General features: G+C 36.6%; 6 protein-coding genes across 6 annotated transcripts; 3 read left to right on the plus strand and 3 right to left on the minus strand.

Moving 5' to 3' along the window:
* Positions 1 to 574: 574 nt before the first annotated feature.
* On the plus strand, positions 575 to 3,097 carry EIN_370990 (elongation factor, putative; the record flags this gene model as incomplete). The annotated part of the gene is made up of 1 exon (XM_004259420.1): positions 575 to 3,097. One exon carries the CDS (start codon positions 575 to 577, stop codon positions 3,095 to 3,097), a length of 2,523 nt encoding a protein of 840 aa, XP_004259468.1.
* A 1,065-nt stretch (positions 3,098 to 4,162) lies between these two features.
* EIN_371000 (uridine-cytidine kinase, putative) lies at positions 4,163 to 4,936 on the minus strand (the record flags this gene model as incomplete). Its single annotated transcript, XM_004259421.1, has 1 exon — positions 4,163 to 4,936. The coding sequence occupies one exon, from the start codon at positions 4,934 to 4,936 to the stop codon at positions 4,163 to 4,165; it is 774 nt and encodes a 257-aa protein (XP_004259469.1).
* A 361-nt stretch (positions 4,937 to 5,297) lies between these two features.
* EIN_371010 (ras GTP-ase activating protein, putative) lies at positions 5,298 to 7,649 on the minus strand (the record flags this gene model as incomplete). Its single annotated transcript, XM_004259422.1, has 1 exon — positions 5,298 to 7,649. One exon carries the CDS (start codon positions 7,647 to 7,649, stop codon positions 5,298 to 5,300), a length of 2,352 nt encoding a protein of 783 aa, XP_004259470.1.
* Positions 7,650 to 9,058: 1,409 nt separating this feature from the next.
* On the plus strand, positions 9,059 to 9,793 carry EIN_371020 (soluble inorganic pyrophosphatase 1, putative; the record flags this gene model as incomplete). The annotated part of the gene is made up of 1 exon (XM_004259423.1): positions 9,059 to 9,793. The coding sequence occupies one exon, from the start codon at positions 9,059 to 9,061 to the stop codon at positions 9,791 to 9,793; it is 735 nt and encodes a 244-aa protein (XP_004259471.1).
* Positions 9,794 to 10,158: 365 nt separating this feature from the next.
* EIN_371030 (protein phosphatase PP2A regulatory subunit A, putative) lies at positions 10,159 to 11,745 on the plus strand (the record flags this gene model as incomplete). Its single annotated transcript, XM_004259424.1, has 1 exon — positions 10,159 to 11,745. The coding sequence occupies one exon, from the start codon at positions 10,159 to 10,161 to the stop codon at positions 11,743 to 11,745; it is 1,587 nt and encodes a 528-aa protein (XP_004259472.1).
* Positions 11,746 to 11,890: 145 nt separating this feature from the next.
* Positions 11,891 to 15,142, minus strand: EIN_371040 (serine-threonine protein kinase, putative; the record flags this gene model as incomplete). The annotated part of the gene is made up of 1 exon (XM_004259425.1): positions 11,891 to 15,142. One exon carries the CDS (start codon positions 15,140 to 15,142, stop codon positions 11,891 to 11,893), a length of 3,252 nt encoding a protein of 1,083 aa, XP_004259473.1.
* Between the last annotated feature and the right edge of the window lie 18 nt (positions 15,143 to 15,160).

Below are 15,160 nucleotides of genomic sequence, written 5' to 3' on the forward strand. Positions count from 1 at the left end.
TATTAAAATATTATATTATGAAAATTTAAATTGAATTTTTCTATTTTATAAAAATGGTGAAAAGTAAAAATGAATAATCATTGCTGGCTTTGATGTTATGTTGAAATGAGAGTTCTTTTCGTCAATCTCAAAAGAGTGTGAAGACAAGATTCAAAAATAAATGGTCACAATAACTTTAAACGCGATGAAATATTTTGAAATAGTTTTGGGAAGTCCAAGCCAAGTATGTTTATTCTTGCTTGGATAAGTAGAAATAAACTAAACTAATGATAAGAGAACAAGAGACTTAAAATAAAACGTAACCACGTGTCTAAGAAACAAATAATAGCAACATTTCCCGATTATTAAATAATTATTACTATGAAGTAATAACAATTAAATTCGATGACATTGTAAGCGAGACATCCCTATGTTTTGGTCTTAGGGTTCCAAAATAGATACTTGACAAAAATAGTGGTGTCTACTATATTAATAGTAAAAAGAATTAGAATAATAGTAAAATGGAGTATGAGGGCGAGGGTTGACTTAAGTATATAAGGGCCGTAGATCTTAGAGAGAACCATTCAAAGCAGTTATGACAACCGGCATCAAAACAATGAAGGATTTCATGTTGAACAAGAACAACATTAGAAACATGTGTGTCATTGCCCACGTCGATCACGGCAAGTCCACATTGACTGATTCATTGGTCACCCTCGCTGGTATTATTTCCAACGATAAGGCCGGTGTTGCCAGATACACTGATACCAGACCCGATGAACAAGAGAGATGCATTACCATCAAGTCAACATCCATCTCTATGTACTATGAAATCGAAGACAAAGATGATATCCCAGCCGATGCCAACGGAAACGGTTTCTTGATCAATTTGATCGATTCTCCGGGCCACGTCGATTTCTCATCTGAAGTCACTGCTGCTCTTCGTGTCACTGATGGAGCTTTAGTTGTCATTGATTGTGTCGAAGGTGTCTGCGTCCAGACCGAAACTGTCTTGAGACAAGCTCTTACTGAGAGAGTCAAGCCAGTCGTTATCATCAACAAAGTCGATCGTGTCTTCCTTGAACTTAAAGAAGCACCAGAAGAGGCTTACCAATCATTCTGCAGATCAATTGAAAACGTCAATGTCTTGATCTCCACTTACAAGGACGAATTACTCGGTGATGTCCAAGTTGCACCAAGCAAGGGAACTGTTGCCTTCGGTTCCGGTCTCCACGGATGGGCCTTCACTTTGGACAAATTCGCTAAGATGTGGTCTGAGAAGTTCGGTATTGACAAGCAAAGAATGCTTGAGAAACTCTGGGACGATAACTTCTGGGACGCCAAAGCCAAGAAGTGGAAGCACACTCCAAAGGGAGACAACGGTGAACCATTGAAGAGAGCTTTTGTCCAATTCTGCTTTGAACCAATTCAGAAACTCTTTGTTTCTATTATGGACGGCAAGAAGGAAGAATACACTAAGATGATCACCAACTTGAAGATCAAGTTGTCTGCTGAAGACAAAGAAAAGGAAGGAAAGGAACTTGTTAAGCAAGTTATGAAGACCTGGTTACCAGCTGGTCAATCACTTCTTGAGATGATTGTTATGCACCTCCCATCCCCAGTCGTTGCTCAGAAATACAGAACATCAAACTTGTACACTGGACCTGTTGATGATGATGTCGCTAAGGCTATGGTGAACTGTGATGATAAGGGACCATTGATGATGTACGTCTCAAAAATGATTCCAACCAACGATAAGGGCAGATTCTACGCGTTCGGTCGTGTCTTCTCTGGAACCATCAGAACTGGAGGAAAGGCCAGAATTTGTGGACCAAACTATGTCCCGGGCAAGAAGGACGATATGGTCATTAAGAACATTCAAAGAACTATGTTGATGATGGGCAGATACACTGAACCAATTGATGAGTGCCCATGCGGAAACGTCATTGGACTTGTCGGTGTCGATCAATACTTGTTGAAATCAGGAACTATTACTGACAGTGAGACTGCTCACATCATTAAGGATATGAAATTCTCCGTCTCCCCAGTCGTCAGAGTCGCCGTTGAAACTAAGAGTCCATCTGATCTCCCAAAACTCGTCGAAGGTATGAAGAGACTCTCAAGATCTGATCCACTTTGCTTGTGCTACACTGAAGAGTCTGGTGAACACATTATTGCCGGTGCCGGTGAATTGCATCTTGAGATTTGCCTTAAGGATCTCCAAGAACAATACTGTGCTGGTGTCCCATTGGTTGTCACTGAACCAGTTGTCTCATTCAGAGAAACCGTCACTGAAGTCTCTCGCATCCAATGCCTTTCTAAATCCGCTAACAATCAGAACAGACTTTTCATGAAAGCCGCTCCATTGGCCGAAGGCCTTTCTGAGGATATTGAAGCCGGTGTTGTTAAACACGACCAGGACTTGAAGGAAAGAGCTAAAATCCTTTCTGAGAAGTATCAATGGGATATTGATGAGGCGAGAAAGATCTGGTGCTTCGGCCCAGACAACAACGGACCAAACATCTTTGTTGATGTCACCAAGGGTATCCAATACTTGAATGAAGTTAAGGACTCTATTGTCAACGGGTTCAACAACGCTATGCACGAAGGTGTCGTCTGCAATGAACAAATCAGAGGCGTTAGAATCAACCTTGAAGATGTTAAATTGCACGCCGATGCTATCCACAGAGGTGGTGCTCAAATCATCCCATGCGCTAGAAGATGCTGCTTCGCTTGTATTTTGACTGGTGCTCCATCCCTCCTCGAACCAATGTATCTTGCTGAAATCCAATGCCCAGAATCAGCTATCGGAGGTATCTACACCGTCATGTCAAAGAGAAGAGGAAAGATCATCTCAGAAGAACAAAGACCAGGCACCCCATTGTTCAATGTTAGAGCTTACTTGCCAGTCTGCGAATCATTCGGTTTCACCGCTGACTTGAGATCTCACACTTCAGGTCAAGCCTTCCCACAATGCGTCTTCGACCATTGGCAATTGATGAACGGTGATATCAATGATGTCTCCACTAAGGTTGGTTCCCTCATCGCTGCCGTCAGAAAGAGAAAGGCCCTCCCAGAAGGTGTCCCGGGCTTGGATAGATTCTATGATAAGCTTTAATTCTGATTCTTGAGAATTATTTTTGGTTTTTAATATTAAATCTATTATATTACTATTTAATAACTAATGCATTTTTTATAGTTGATATTGGTTATTGTTATTAATTTATCATTTTTACTAGATTTATTTAACAGTTTTTGAAAGAAATATATAAAATGTTTTATTAAAACAATAAACGTGTCATCAGGTTAAGTATAGTAACTTTATTAATTTTTTTAAATATAATTTATTGGTTGTTTTATATTTATAATACTATTTTTGAATTAATATAATATTAATACTAATATATTAATTAGTGAAACTATTTTTTATTTTAATTTTTTTATACTAATTTACTAAAAAAACAATCCAATATATATATTATGTGTGTTCGGCGACTTTTTGAGTCCCTTCAAAAGTCGCCGACTTCTTTTAGAACTAAATAACTATTAACTTTAATAAATTATACCATATTCATTATTGTCTCAAAAATGTGTAAAAACACAATAGTTGTTATAATTTGTTATATTATAATCATATAAATATAATTTAAAAAATGATCTGGGAATATATAATTGGGACGGTATTGTTTCATTTCTTTTTATAATAATAATTATATTAAATTTATATGGTTTATTTTTTCAATTCCTTTTACATGATAAATGGTATTTTGAATAGTTATTTAACTAATTATTTAGGTCAGCGACTTTTAAGACCATAAAAAGCCAGCGATTTTCAAAGGGACTATAAAGTCGCCGAACAGCCATCAATTAAAACAAAAACAAAATTAATTTTTTTCATTATCATTTAAAATCTAAATTAAATAATATAGTTTGTACAAACCATTATAAACTTATTAATTTTACTTAATGCTTTATAAAATGAATCTTAAATTAATAAGTAGTTAATATAGTATTATATAATTAAAATTTAGTTACAAAATGTAGAATTACAATTATATAAAAATCGACTACACTAATGATTTAACATATCATTAACTTAGTTAATTACAAATGTGTTAAATAAAACAAATAAATATAATATCATATATTATATAAAACCAACATATATTTAAAAATAAATTACTCACTCGACATCACTAAGAGCGGATGTTTTAATATCCAAGTCATTCAATATTTCAGCAGAGCCTGATCTGACGACCTTTTCGAAAGAAGATCTTTTGATGAATTGGTCAATATATCGAGTCATCATTTTGATAACGGGGTATTGGTTAATCTTTTCATTATCGACTTCAAGTGCGTTGTTGCTAATTTCACCCCAAGGGATGATGATATCAGCGACCTTTCGTTGTGGGAACACCCAGTCGTCGTATGCGGGTTTGACGAATTTTTTGTATTGATACAAAACACTTTCAAGTGTTCTTCCTCTCGAGTTCATGTCTCGAATAATTCTACGCCCAAGTCTGACATCGTCGTCAGTCTCGACAAAGATCTTGAGGTCAAACATACTGCACAAGTCAAATTTGTCTTGACTATAATATGAGTACAATCCTTCAAAGATGACGACATCCCCAATATCAAGTATCTTCACTTCTTTGGTTCGACTATGTGTTGTGAAGTCATAAGTTGGGATCTCCACTCTCTTTCGTCCTTTAATTCTCTTCAATGTTTTCATTATTAAAGCCCAGTCAAATGCATTTGGAGAGTCGAAGTTATACTCCGCTACATTTGCCTTCTCTTCCTCAGTCAAGTTCCTATAAAATGAGTCTTGACTGATCACTACTACTTTTTGGAAATTGGGGTTCGATGCAATGACATTACAAAACGTCGTCTTACCAGACGCTGTCCCTCCACAGACAGCTATTAAGACAGGACAAGCCATACGTTGACTTTCACTCATTTTGAAATTATCTCATTTTTCTCACACCTTTTTATGTCCATTTTTACATACAAAACCCTTCTTATTTTCATCTCCATTTCTTTCAGATCTTCTTTTTAATGGTCCACCGTGGTATTATTTGTCCTTTTTCTGGTTCTTTCCTCTTTTGTGAATTATCTTACTCAAACTTATGCTCATTAAGAGTATTATTTATCTAAGATTTTTCGGACGTAATGATGAGTCTCTTTTTCTGGCATTTTAAGCTTTAATTTCTTTACTAGATGCTCCTCATCGCTCTTTTTAACATATAAATTACATAACACATGTGAAGAATACCTTTGAATGAACAAAGAAAACAAAATCAAGTCGAGAAAGAAATCACTTACTTTGATATGAGTTGGTTCATCATATAAATGGTCATACTCACATCCAGTTCGATTTGTGAATTGATGTCAAGCGATCTAACACCCTTTTCTCTTTTTTCAAGCAATTCCTCCAATTTCAAATCGACGTTTTCAGAAGCAATAGCAGGCAATTTGACTTGGACGTTGAAAACACCAGCCTCCTCCGATGAGATTATCACCTTCGTCATCTTCCTCATAGCCTTTGGAATGACTGAGTTCAGAATAACTCCCTTCTTGACAAGATCGTTGTATGAATACTCCTTTGGCTTGAACAATTTGCCTGCTGTGCCCTTCTTCCCCTTCTTCTGTTTGCCCTGGCAAATTCTCTGGACACACTGTTGGCAGTAGTCTTTGTATGCAGTTAAGACGTCTTGGGAGTCCTTCTGTTTCTTCAAAGCTTGTTTAATCGACAATTCAAGTCGAGTCAATTCCTTCTGTTGCTGTTCTTTGATCTCAGCCCGATTCGAAATTTCAACGGCGACGTCCTTCAGGAACTGTTTGTAGCCGTCCTCTTTCGTCACAAGGCCTTTAGCTTCCAAAGCCTCTAAATTCTTCTTAGTATCTTCCAAGTTCTTCAAGACAGTCTCATTGTTCTTCTCTTTTGCAAGTCTCTCCGTCTCGCCCAACACATCTTGGATGGTGTTAATGACCGTGTCGGAGTTTTTAATGAACTTGAAGAAGGAAATGATCATCGACTTGGTCTTGTTATACAAGACTTGTTCTTCATCTTCAGAAGACTGACGGACGTGTTTTGAAATTGTCAAAGTCAACGAAACGTCCTTCCCCTCATACAATTGGACATCCTTCAAATCAGCCAAAATCTCTCTTAAAGGATCGTCTTTGCTCGCAGCAAGATCGTCAACGTGATCAACCAACTCTTGATGGAACATCTTTAACTGAGCAAGCGACATGACAACGACTGGTCTCATATCCTGGACCATGGTCATATACTTATCAATCTGTAATTTGACCTCAGGGGGGTCGACATCAGTGAAGTCCAAAAGGAATTGTTTGACTGCTCCGCATCTTTCATTGATCCAAGCGTTCATTGGTAAGTTCCACAAGTTCGCCTCTGTATTTGGGAACGGTTCTTGTTGTTGGAACAGCTGTTGGAAGATCTTATTGATCATCAAAATGTTTTGAATTTGGTCATAGGACTGTCCCGTCTCTGTCGCGGTGATATATTGTCCTACAAATCTATAGTACATGAAGTACCCAGTGTATTTCAGTAACTCGGAATCTGGAGTAGATGGGTTAGCTTGGACAGATCCTTCATTAATGACTTTACATAAGTATCTCAGACCATATGGATATTGATTAATGCTCGATATAATAGTATCATAGAAGATATTACAAGCCTCTTTCAATGAAGTGACTCTCTCTTCTATCTTTTTCTTTAATTCAGGCTCTTCAGAGATTTTTTCAACAGGGAGATTACGAAGTGGAGAGACTCCACCCGTCGCCTGTTCCTTTTCATTAATATAATCATCAAGAATCTTCTTCCCATTCAATTCAAGCTTTCTATACGCTGGGAACTCCTTATTGAACTTCTGCATGCATGGCGCAAAAGTTGTCTGTAAGAACTCGACACCTTCTTTTCTTCTCGCATAAGCAATCATCATCTGTGGGACGACTCCCTGGTTCTGAATTTGCGTGAAGAGAGGAACCATCAAACTCAATTGTTGCTCCATAGCCGTTCTCATGACTTTCAAGATCAAATAGTCTTCTCGTGTTGTCTTCCCTTCCATGAAAAGGTTCAGAATAATACAATTCAACATTTCTTTAATATCAGATTCAGACTGGACTAAAGAGTTGATAAGTCGAGCTAAGTACACCGGTTCGGTTTGTAACAAGTGGAACAAATTTCCATATAACTCCTTCTTCTCTTGAGTCAAGACAATGGTCGATGTGGTATCTTCATCAAGGCCTTTCTTCTTTTTCTTCTTCTCTTTGGTCATCACCGCACCGGCATTTTGAACTAACAAAGTAATTCGCATTTCAACTTCATTGATCTCTCGCTCTAAGTCGGAATTCTTCATAATCTCACTCATCAAAGAACGACGTAACTCAGTGATCTTCAAAATGAAATCTTCGTCATCTTCTTCACTTTGATTCTTTAACAAGTCCGAGATTTCTTTGGCGGAAAGATTACCCCGTTTGATACGTTCTTGATACATCTTTTGTTCAATAATCTTCTTTAAGAGGATTTTTGAACGAAGAATCATTAAAAGAGTCCCCTCATAATCTTCGGAAGCTCGGTCAAACTGAGTCTTATTACCAGCGGTAATATCCACTCGAGATAGTGACATGCTATTCTTCTTTTCTGACATACAAATCTACTTCTCAGTTCTCTCTCATTTCTTTTTGTACTCACGATCTCACTACTCCTTATTTCAAGTTCATTCTTCTCAAGTGGTTTTTTTGAATTAACTAATGTTAATTAAAATTGTGTCGCAATTATAGTATTTTTTATAATAAAATATTAACTTTGTTTTTAAATGCTAAATTTAGTGGGATTTTTTTGAGGCTGTTTTTAGATTTTGATTGTCGGTCAAGTCTAATCTCATTATAATTTTGGTGTTTTGGATATTTACAAGTTGCGTATTATTGGTTTAAAAAATATTACCATAAGTACTATTTTGCAGAACACAAGAAAAAATGTTAAAAATAACATTTACAATATTATTAGATTTTTACTATAAAATTTAAGAAGTTATATATGGGAAATTTTTTTTTTGATTGAGTTAAGTTAGCATAACTTTTTTAATAGTTTTAATTATTTAAATAAATTATTTTTTTGAAGTAAATACTATGTTTGGGTTGTTATTTTTTTATTTTCTCTAATATTTAATGTAAAGTATAAATTAAATTTAACACCATAGCTAACTAAATGGTTTTGGTGAACCATATTTTATAATAAAAAAAACAATTAAATGGAATTGTAAATTAAAACTTTGATAAACCATATTTCCATATTAAATGAAATATAAATTTTATTTACTATCAAATATTTATAAAGTCCATTTAGAAAACACAAACAATGTTCACTTTAACGCGTTTTTCATTTAAAAACAATTCAAGTACGTCACGTATATCACCCTTGTGAATTTAATTAATTCAAAGAAACCTTGAAAATGATTTGATATTTAAAAACACACACTATAATGTCTATCTAAATAGTCTTAAATATTCATTCTACTCTTTTTTTGTTCATTAAATAATTAAATAATTAAATAATTAAATAATTAAATAATTAAATAATTAAATAATTAAATAATTAATTTTTTTATTAAAAAAACAAATAAAAATATGGCTCTTCTTACAAATAATATGGTTCATCTTATCCATCAATAACTTTTTTCACTGACTCTAGTTTTTTGAAATTTTAATTATTAATTAAAATATTTCAATTGAATTTTTACCATATTTATTATAATTAAAATACCATATTTTTATTAAAAATATAATATAAATTAATTATATTAATAAAACTATTTAATGTTCTAAACAAAAAATCGTTTTATTTTTTTTCGAAAAAGGTACACTTTTTTGAACCTTATCATTTCCAAAAAGTGGACCAGTATACTTATTTTTTTAACTAACAAATAACAATAATAAAACTATAAAATATAGTAAATAATATATGAAAATTTTCTGCTCAAGAGATGATTACTTTTTCGAAGTGAGATTGAAATGCGAAAAGGAACTGAATGAACTTTGATACTTCAAATTGTCAAATATGTCGATTGTCTCATTAGTACCGAATTTTGGAACAATCCGCACACATAAGGAGGGAGCTGAGAATGCAAAGTCATTTAGAATTTACTTTGAACAAGACGGAAAGAAGATTTCCCCCTGGCATAAGCTTCCCGCTTTTGTTGATAAGAACACGGTGAATATGGTTTGTGAGATCCCAAGAGGTACTAATGCCAAGATGGAGATCAATACCACGACACGATTCAATCCCATCAAACAAGACTTGAACAAAGATGGTTCTCTTCGATTTTTGAAGCACGGGAATGTCTTAAACCACTACGGTGCCATTCCACAGACTTGGGAAGATTTGTTTGAGAAAGACTCGATCGTTGGTATTCCGGGTGACAACGATCCTGTAGATATCATCGACATCTCTTCTATCAAAGCAGCGCGTGGAGAAGTCACTCAAATCAAACCAATCTGTGCTTTGGCTTTATTGGATGGCGGAGAGACCGATTGGAAGGTCATTGGTATTAACGTCAAAGACCCGAACGCCATGATCATCAACTCCGCTAAAGACGTCGAGAAGATCGTTGATGAGGTCAGAGAGTGGTATAGAGTATATAAGGTTGCTGAAGGGAAGAAACTGAATAAGTACGCGTATGGCGGAAAGGCTTTTGGACAAAGGGAGACTATGGACGTGATCAACGAGTCCCACTTGCAATACAGAAAACTCAAGATGACTCAGAAAAAGCTTGCAAAGTTGGCGCTTGACTAATAACATTTTTAGTTAACAATTATTATTCTTTTTAATTCATTAATTAGTAAAATAATTAGTTAAATTGCTATATTTTAACTATCATTAATAATTCAAAAGATACTTTGTTGTTTAATTCATTTTATTATAAATTGGTTCTCGTATGAATTTTGGTGGAATAAATAGTATATAAGAGACAGGAAAAAAAGGAAGACAAACACAAGAAATAGTGGGAATTATTAAAAAAGAAATTCAAAGCCACACTATAGTAAAAAGAATTATACCAAAGTTACAATGAACTTGAAAAAGTTATAGGGAGATCCATGCAGGAAATCACACTGGAAACATTTCTCGACAACCTTCGAAGTGAAGATATAGAGAAGAGAATGGAGTCACTCACATACCTCCCGGTACTGTTGCCCGAGTTGGATATATCGACTGTGAAAATGGTATTAGTCAATTTGGAACATTCACTGTACGAAGAGGAGGAACTTGATCTCTTCGCGTCAGACCAGTTAACTCAATTCGCACAGATCTTGGGACAAAATGAAATCCAGGCCCTCTTCCCGTTTTATAACGTATTGTTGGGAGCATCGGAACTGAACATCAGAGAGAAGGCAACGACTTCCTTTGGAGAGATGGTGATGATGTACCCCACATATGACTATATGCCATTTATCAAAGACTTGTGTAATGTGTCCATATACGGAAAGATATCGGCAGTCAAATTGATCGCACTTGTTCCTGAGTCGAAAGAGTCATTTAGTATATTAAAGACACTCTCGACAGAGAAATTTCCACCCATCAGAAAGGCGATGTCCGTCTGTGTGGAAAAGCTTCATAACTTCCCCAAAGAAATCATCGACGTTCTTTTTAAAGACCCCATCGACTCTGTTAGAGTAGGGTTTGCAAGATGCTTACCACTTCTTTGCAGAAAGGAAGAAAACAAGTCGTATTTCATGACACTTGCAAAGGACGTCTGTTGGCATGTGCGATACGTGTGCGCGGTGAATATCGGGAAATGCTGTGACGCGTTCCCGGGTGACGCGTTAAGTGATGATATTCAAGAGATCACTTTTGCATTGTTGAACGACGAAGACGACCAAGTGAGAGCTATGGCCGCAAGTCATATTGCGGATATCACGAAGAAGATCCCGCCTGAAATTATTATTAATAAAATATTACCCCTGGCTAATAAATTGGCAGAAGACCCTGTTGTTGATGTTAGATCGTCACTTGCCGAAGCTATCACACAATTGGCGCCACAGATTGGTAAAGCGAACTGTCAAAAGTACTTGTTTAAGACGATTGACATGTGTTTGCAGGATGAGAAGACGGAAGTACAACTCAAAATTATCACAACACTCGACTATTTGAATCATGTGATGGTGTTGTCCCAGTTATCACAAAAAGTCCTTCAGACTGTGATGAGGTTGGTTAATGACCAAAACTGGAGATGCAGATTACAAACGATCGAATTAATACCAGACTTGTTACTTCAGTTGCAAGAATGTCATTTTGAGTTGATCAAAGTCAGTGTCTCAGTGCTGACAGATAAGGTGTATGCTATTCGAATCAAGGCTATTGAAAATATTAAGAAGCTTTTAACTTCATTTGGGATAGAGTGGGTTAAGAGTAAGATCCTTCCATCAGTCATTTCATTGGCGAATTCCCCACTCTATTTACATCGTACCATTTGTCTGAACTGCATATCACAAATCATACCATCACTGTCTGTGGAGACAATCACTACTATTGTCATTCCAATCACTTTGAAACTGCTCTCAGACAAAGTCCCGAATGTCAGATTTAATGCAATTAAGACGTTTGTTGTCTGCTTACCACTTGTCACTCCAAATGTTATACAAACAAGAATTAAACCTGCACTTGTGGCGTGCAAGACGGATAAAGACCCAGATGTTGTTTTAGAGGTTGGCAAGGCACTCGATGGAGTTAATCAATTCTTATGTTGAGCTTTGTTATTGAACTGTATTATTTATATAGAGATTCTTGTTCGAAGTTTTAAAATACTATTATATATTATATTGTATTAGATAAAAATAATAATTATAATAAATTATTAATTATGTGAGTTAAATAAATGTGAAGCGAAATAAATTAATCAAACATTTCTTGGAGATGTTCCTTCTTCTTCTGAATCAAGTCGTCGATAATATCAGAGTTAATACCCGCGTCGAGTTCGGGGTATTTCAAGTGTTCGAAAGTCGAGACTTCAGTAACTATCGATGAGAAATTTGGTCTGTCATGGGGGACTTGAGCCCAACACTTCACTATCAAATTCTTCCATTCGACAGGGATTGTATTGTCTAAAGGTAATCGCTTGCCATCCTTCACGAAGTTCTGTATCTCAAAGAGGGATTTGAAATCGGCATAAGGCTCTGTAGCATAGAAAAGCTCCCAAGCTGTCATTGCGAAGGAATATACATCATTTGGACAGTCATAGATGTCTTCGAACGATTCTGGAGCAATATAAGTGGGCGTACCCAACCCTTTGTCTCTATTCAATTTCTGAACAAATCTGGAAGTACCGAAGTCGGTGATCTTCACGCAACAGGCGGAGTCGGCATATAAAGAATTGACTAACAAATTGTCTGGCTTTAAATCCAAATGCAAAATCGAATTGTTGTGAAGGAAATTCATTCCTCTTGCGATGTCATATAAAATCTTGTTCTTCAGAGAGAAGGAAAGGACGACGTTGTAATCATTTCCTTTTCGGATGTAATTTTCTAAAGACCCAAGTTCGAAGAAAACGGTGACCATGGAGACTTGTGGAATGTATGTGATCGACCCGACATAATTCACAATGAAGGGATTACGCAATTTACTCAGTAAATTGCATTCTCGAACAACATCTTGTTTCAATTCTTCAGTCTCCTCATTAGTTAAACTCTCCCAATGGAACTGTTTGACTGCTACATATGTCCCACGGTATCGACCCAAATACACTTTACCCATCGCACCTTCACCAATGGGACGTTCAATCAAATCGATCTCGTCCAAGTCCAAATTGATTGAATTAATAGCGTCGGTGTCTATAATTAAAGAACCGTGGTACTTATTTCGAACGTCACGCATCAATGTGTCCATCTCCATCTTACACTGCTCATCCCATTCGTTGAACGTCTTGTCAAATAACAAGTCTGAAATGCTCTTCAACACCTCACGCTTTTTGGAAAGATACACACTGAAGTGTATCTTTAATCCCAACATCTTTGTTGTACAGAACACCGTCATGTATATCACAAAAATTTTTAAACGATGGGGATGGATGACATAGACTTGTGGATCGAAGTGAAAGACGTACTTGGGTATATCAGGCGCATGGAATACCACTAACATGTAACACGATGAATTGTTTGAGATCATAAACTTCTCAAATCGCGTTTCATTGATATCAACCAAAGAGTCTTCCGTCCCGAAATTCAGTTTGGAATGGCTGACAACTATTTTCATCTTGTTGTTAACTGGATTTGGGTCGACAAGGGCGGACGTTGAGTCGATTGTTTTCAAGCTCGTTGATTGTGTGATGTCAAAGTAATAGAATGGTTGTTGTTGTCTGAATATCGATAAGTCGATGTGCTTTGCTTTAATCAATTTCATCACTAAAATGATGGCAACGACGATGATAACAACAAAGATAAAAATGACACCTAACACTATAACGATAATAGCCCATGTAGGCACTTCATTCGTGCTCTTGCATCCATTCAACCCATTACTCTTCATTTCATACGATGAACAAGAACAATTATCTAAACAATTCACACCCCCATCACAGATTTCATCACCTTCAACTAAACCATTCCCACAAGTCTTTAAAATACATCCTTTATTTGGAACACCAAAAGTGCGGTATTTGTATCCTTCTGCACACTCACAATTCGTTTCACAGTGCGCACTTCCTTTTAAACACTCTAATGATTTGTCAGTGTCAATGTTATTCAAACAAGTCAATTTGACACATGAGTTATTGACCACCTGATATCCATCGTCACACTCACAATCAATGTCACAATGCGATTCGCCATATCTGCATAACAGTTTTTGATCGCCATATTTCGCGTTGAACTCGCGTGTAGTGGTATTATAACAAATGTCCATACACGCTCTTCCATATTTATTGTCTTTACACAAACACCCACCAAGTCGATGACTACAGACACCAGCTCCAATGTCACTGTTACAATCATTGGGACACACAACAGTCACTTTAACAACGTCGTCTTCTTCTTCGTCATCCGTTAAATATGAAAAAGTGATTTCTTGATAATTCATACCGTTGTATTTCCCATCCGCTTCTTTCGACTTGTTGTATTGAATCAAAAACGAGATCCCTTGGTCTATGCCTTGCTTCTCAAGAGCACCTTCATTCATCCCTCCAAATAATTGTAAACATCGACGCCTTTTCACAACTTCGCCATTCACTTCTTCAGTCACTTCATCATATGACTGGACATACCGCAGTTTACTCCCAATGGACTTGGCAAGGAGACTAACCCCTTCAATCAGTTGCGATTTGAACGAGACGGTTTTCATCACTTTCTGTGGTAAGCAGACCGGATGTTCGTAATTGCCGCCGTTTTTCATCGGGACGCCCAAGTACAAATCGCCTTTGGTCTGATTAAGTAACTCGATGTTCCGAGCATAGAAGAATATGAGTGGGTCGAAGACCGGTTCTGTTATAATTAACACTCCAACACCAAATTTGGTTGCTTCAAACTTCTTCTCTGTGGCTAAGAAGAGTCGGTAATGTTTAGTTTTCTTGCCGATCCAATTACAGTTCATAATCGAGTCGATGGTCTCTGCAGTGGCTACACATTCATCCGTCGCGACTGTGGGGTCCGAGTCCGATAACTCTATAACAGTGCAATGGTACTCTCCAACCGTCCAATTCAGTTTTGTTTGGAACGAATACTCTTTGTCGTCGGTTGGTGAATGAATTGGAACATCAAAGTATATGCCATAAGTGTATGGACTCCGATAGACCATTTTCTGTTTACAGGGTCGGTGATAGAGTTGTTCGAATGCGGCAGTAAAGACGACGGGAGTGCCATAAATGAAAGTGGTGTTTGCAACAAACCCCGGAATGATCGAGTAATTTTCAGAGACGTGTACTTGAGAATTATCAACACAAAAGTCTGTCGCATTTTTCGAGTAAAATTTGTTGTCGGAAGAAATAGGAAGAAACGGATTGAGCGTTTCACAAGTATTACACGTTAAATCGTTGGTATCATAGTTCGAGCCACAGGATAGACATACTGTTTCATTGAGATACTTCACACAACCAGGCCCGATGATGTCAGAAATGGTACTCGAAACAGCAAGAGAAATCAACAGAACAATAAACATTTGTGGGGTTTTGAGTTG

This window comes from Entamoeba invadens (assembly GCF_000330505.1).
Source record: "Entamoeba invadens IP1 unplaced genomic scaffold scaff_1105074726357, whole genome shotgun sequence".
In the NCBI taxonomy this organism is placed as follows: Eukaryota; Evosea; order Mastigamoebida; family Endamoebidae; genus Entamoeba; species Entamoeba invadens.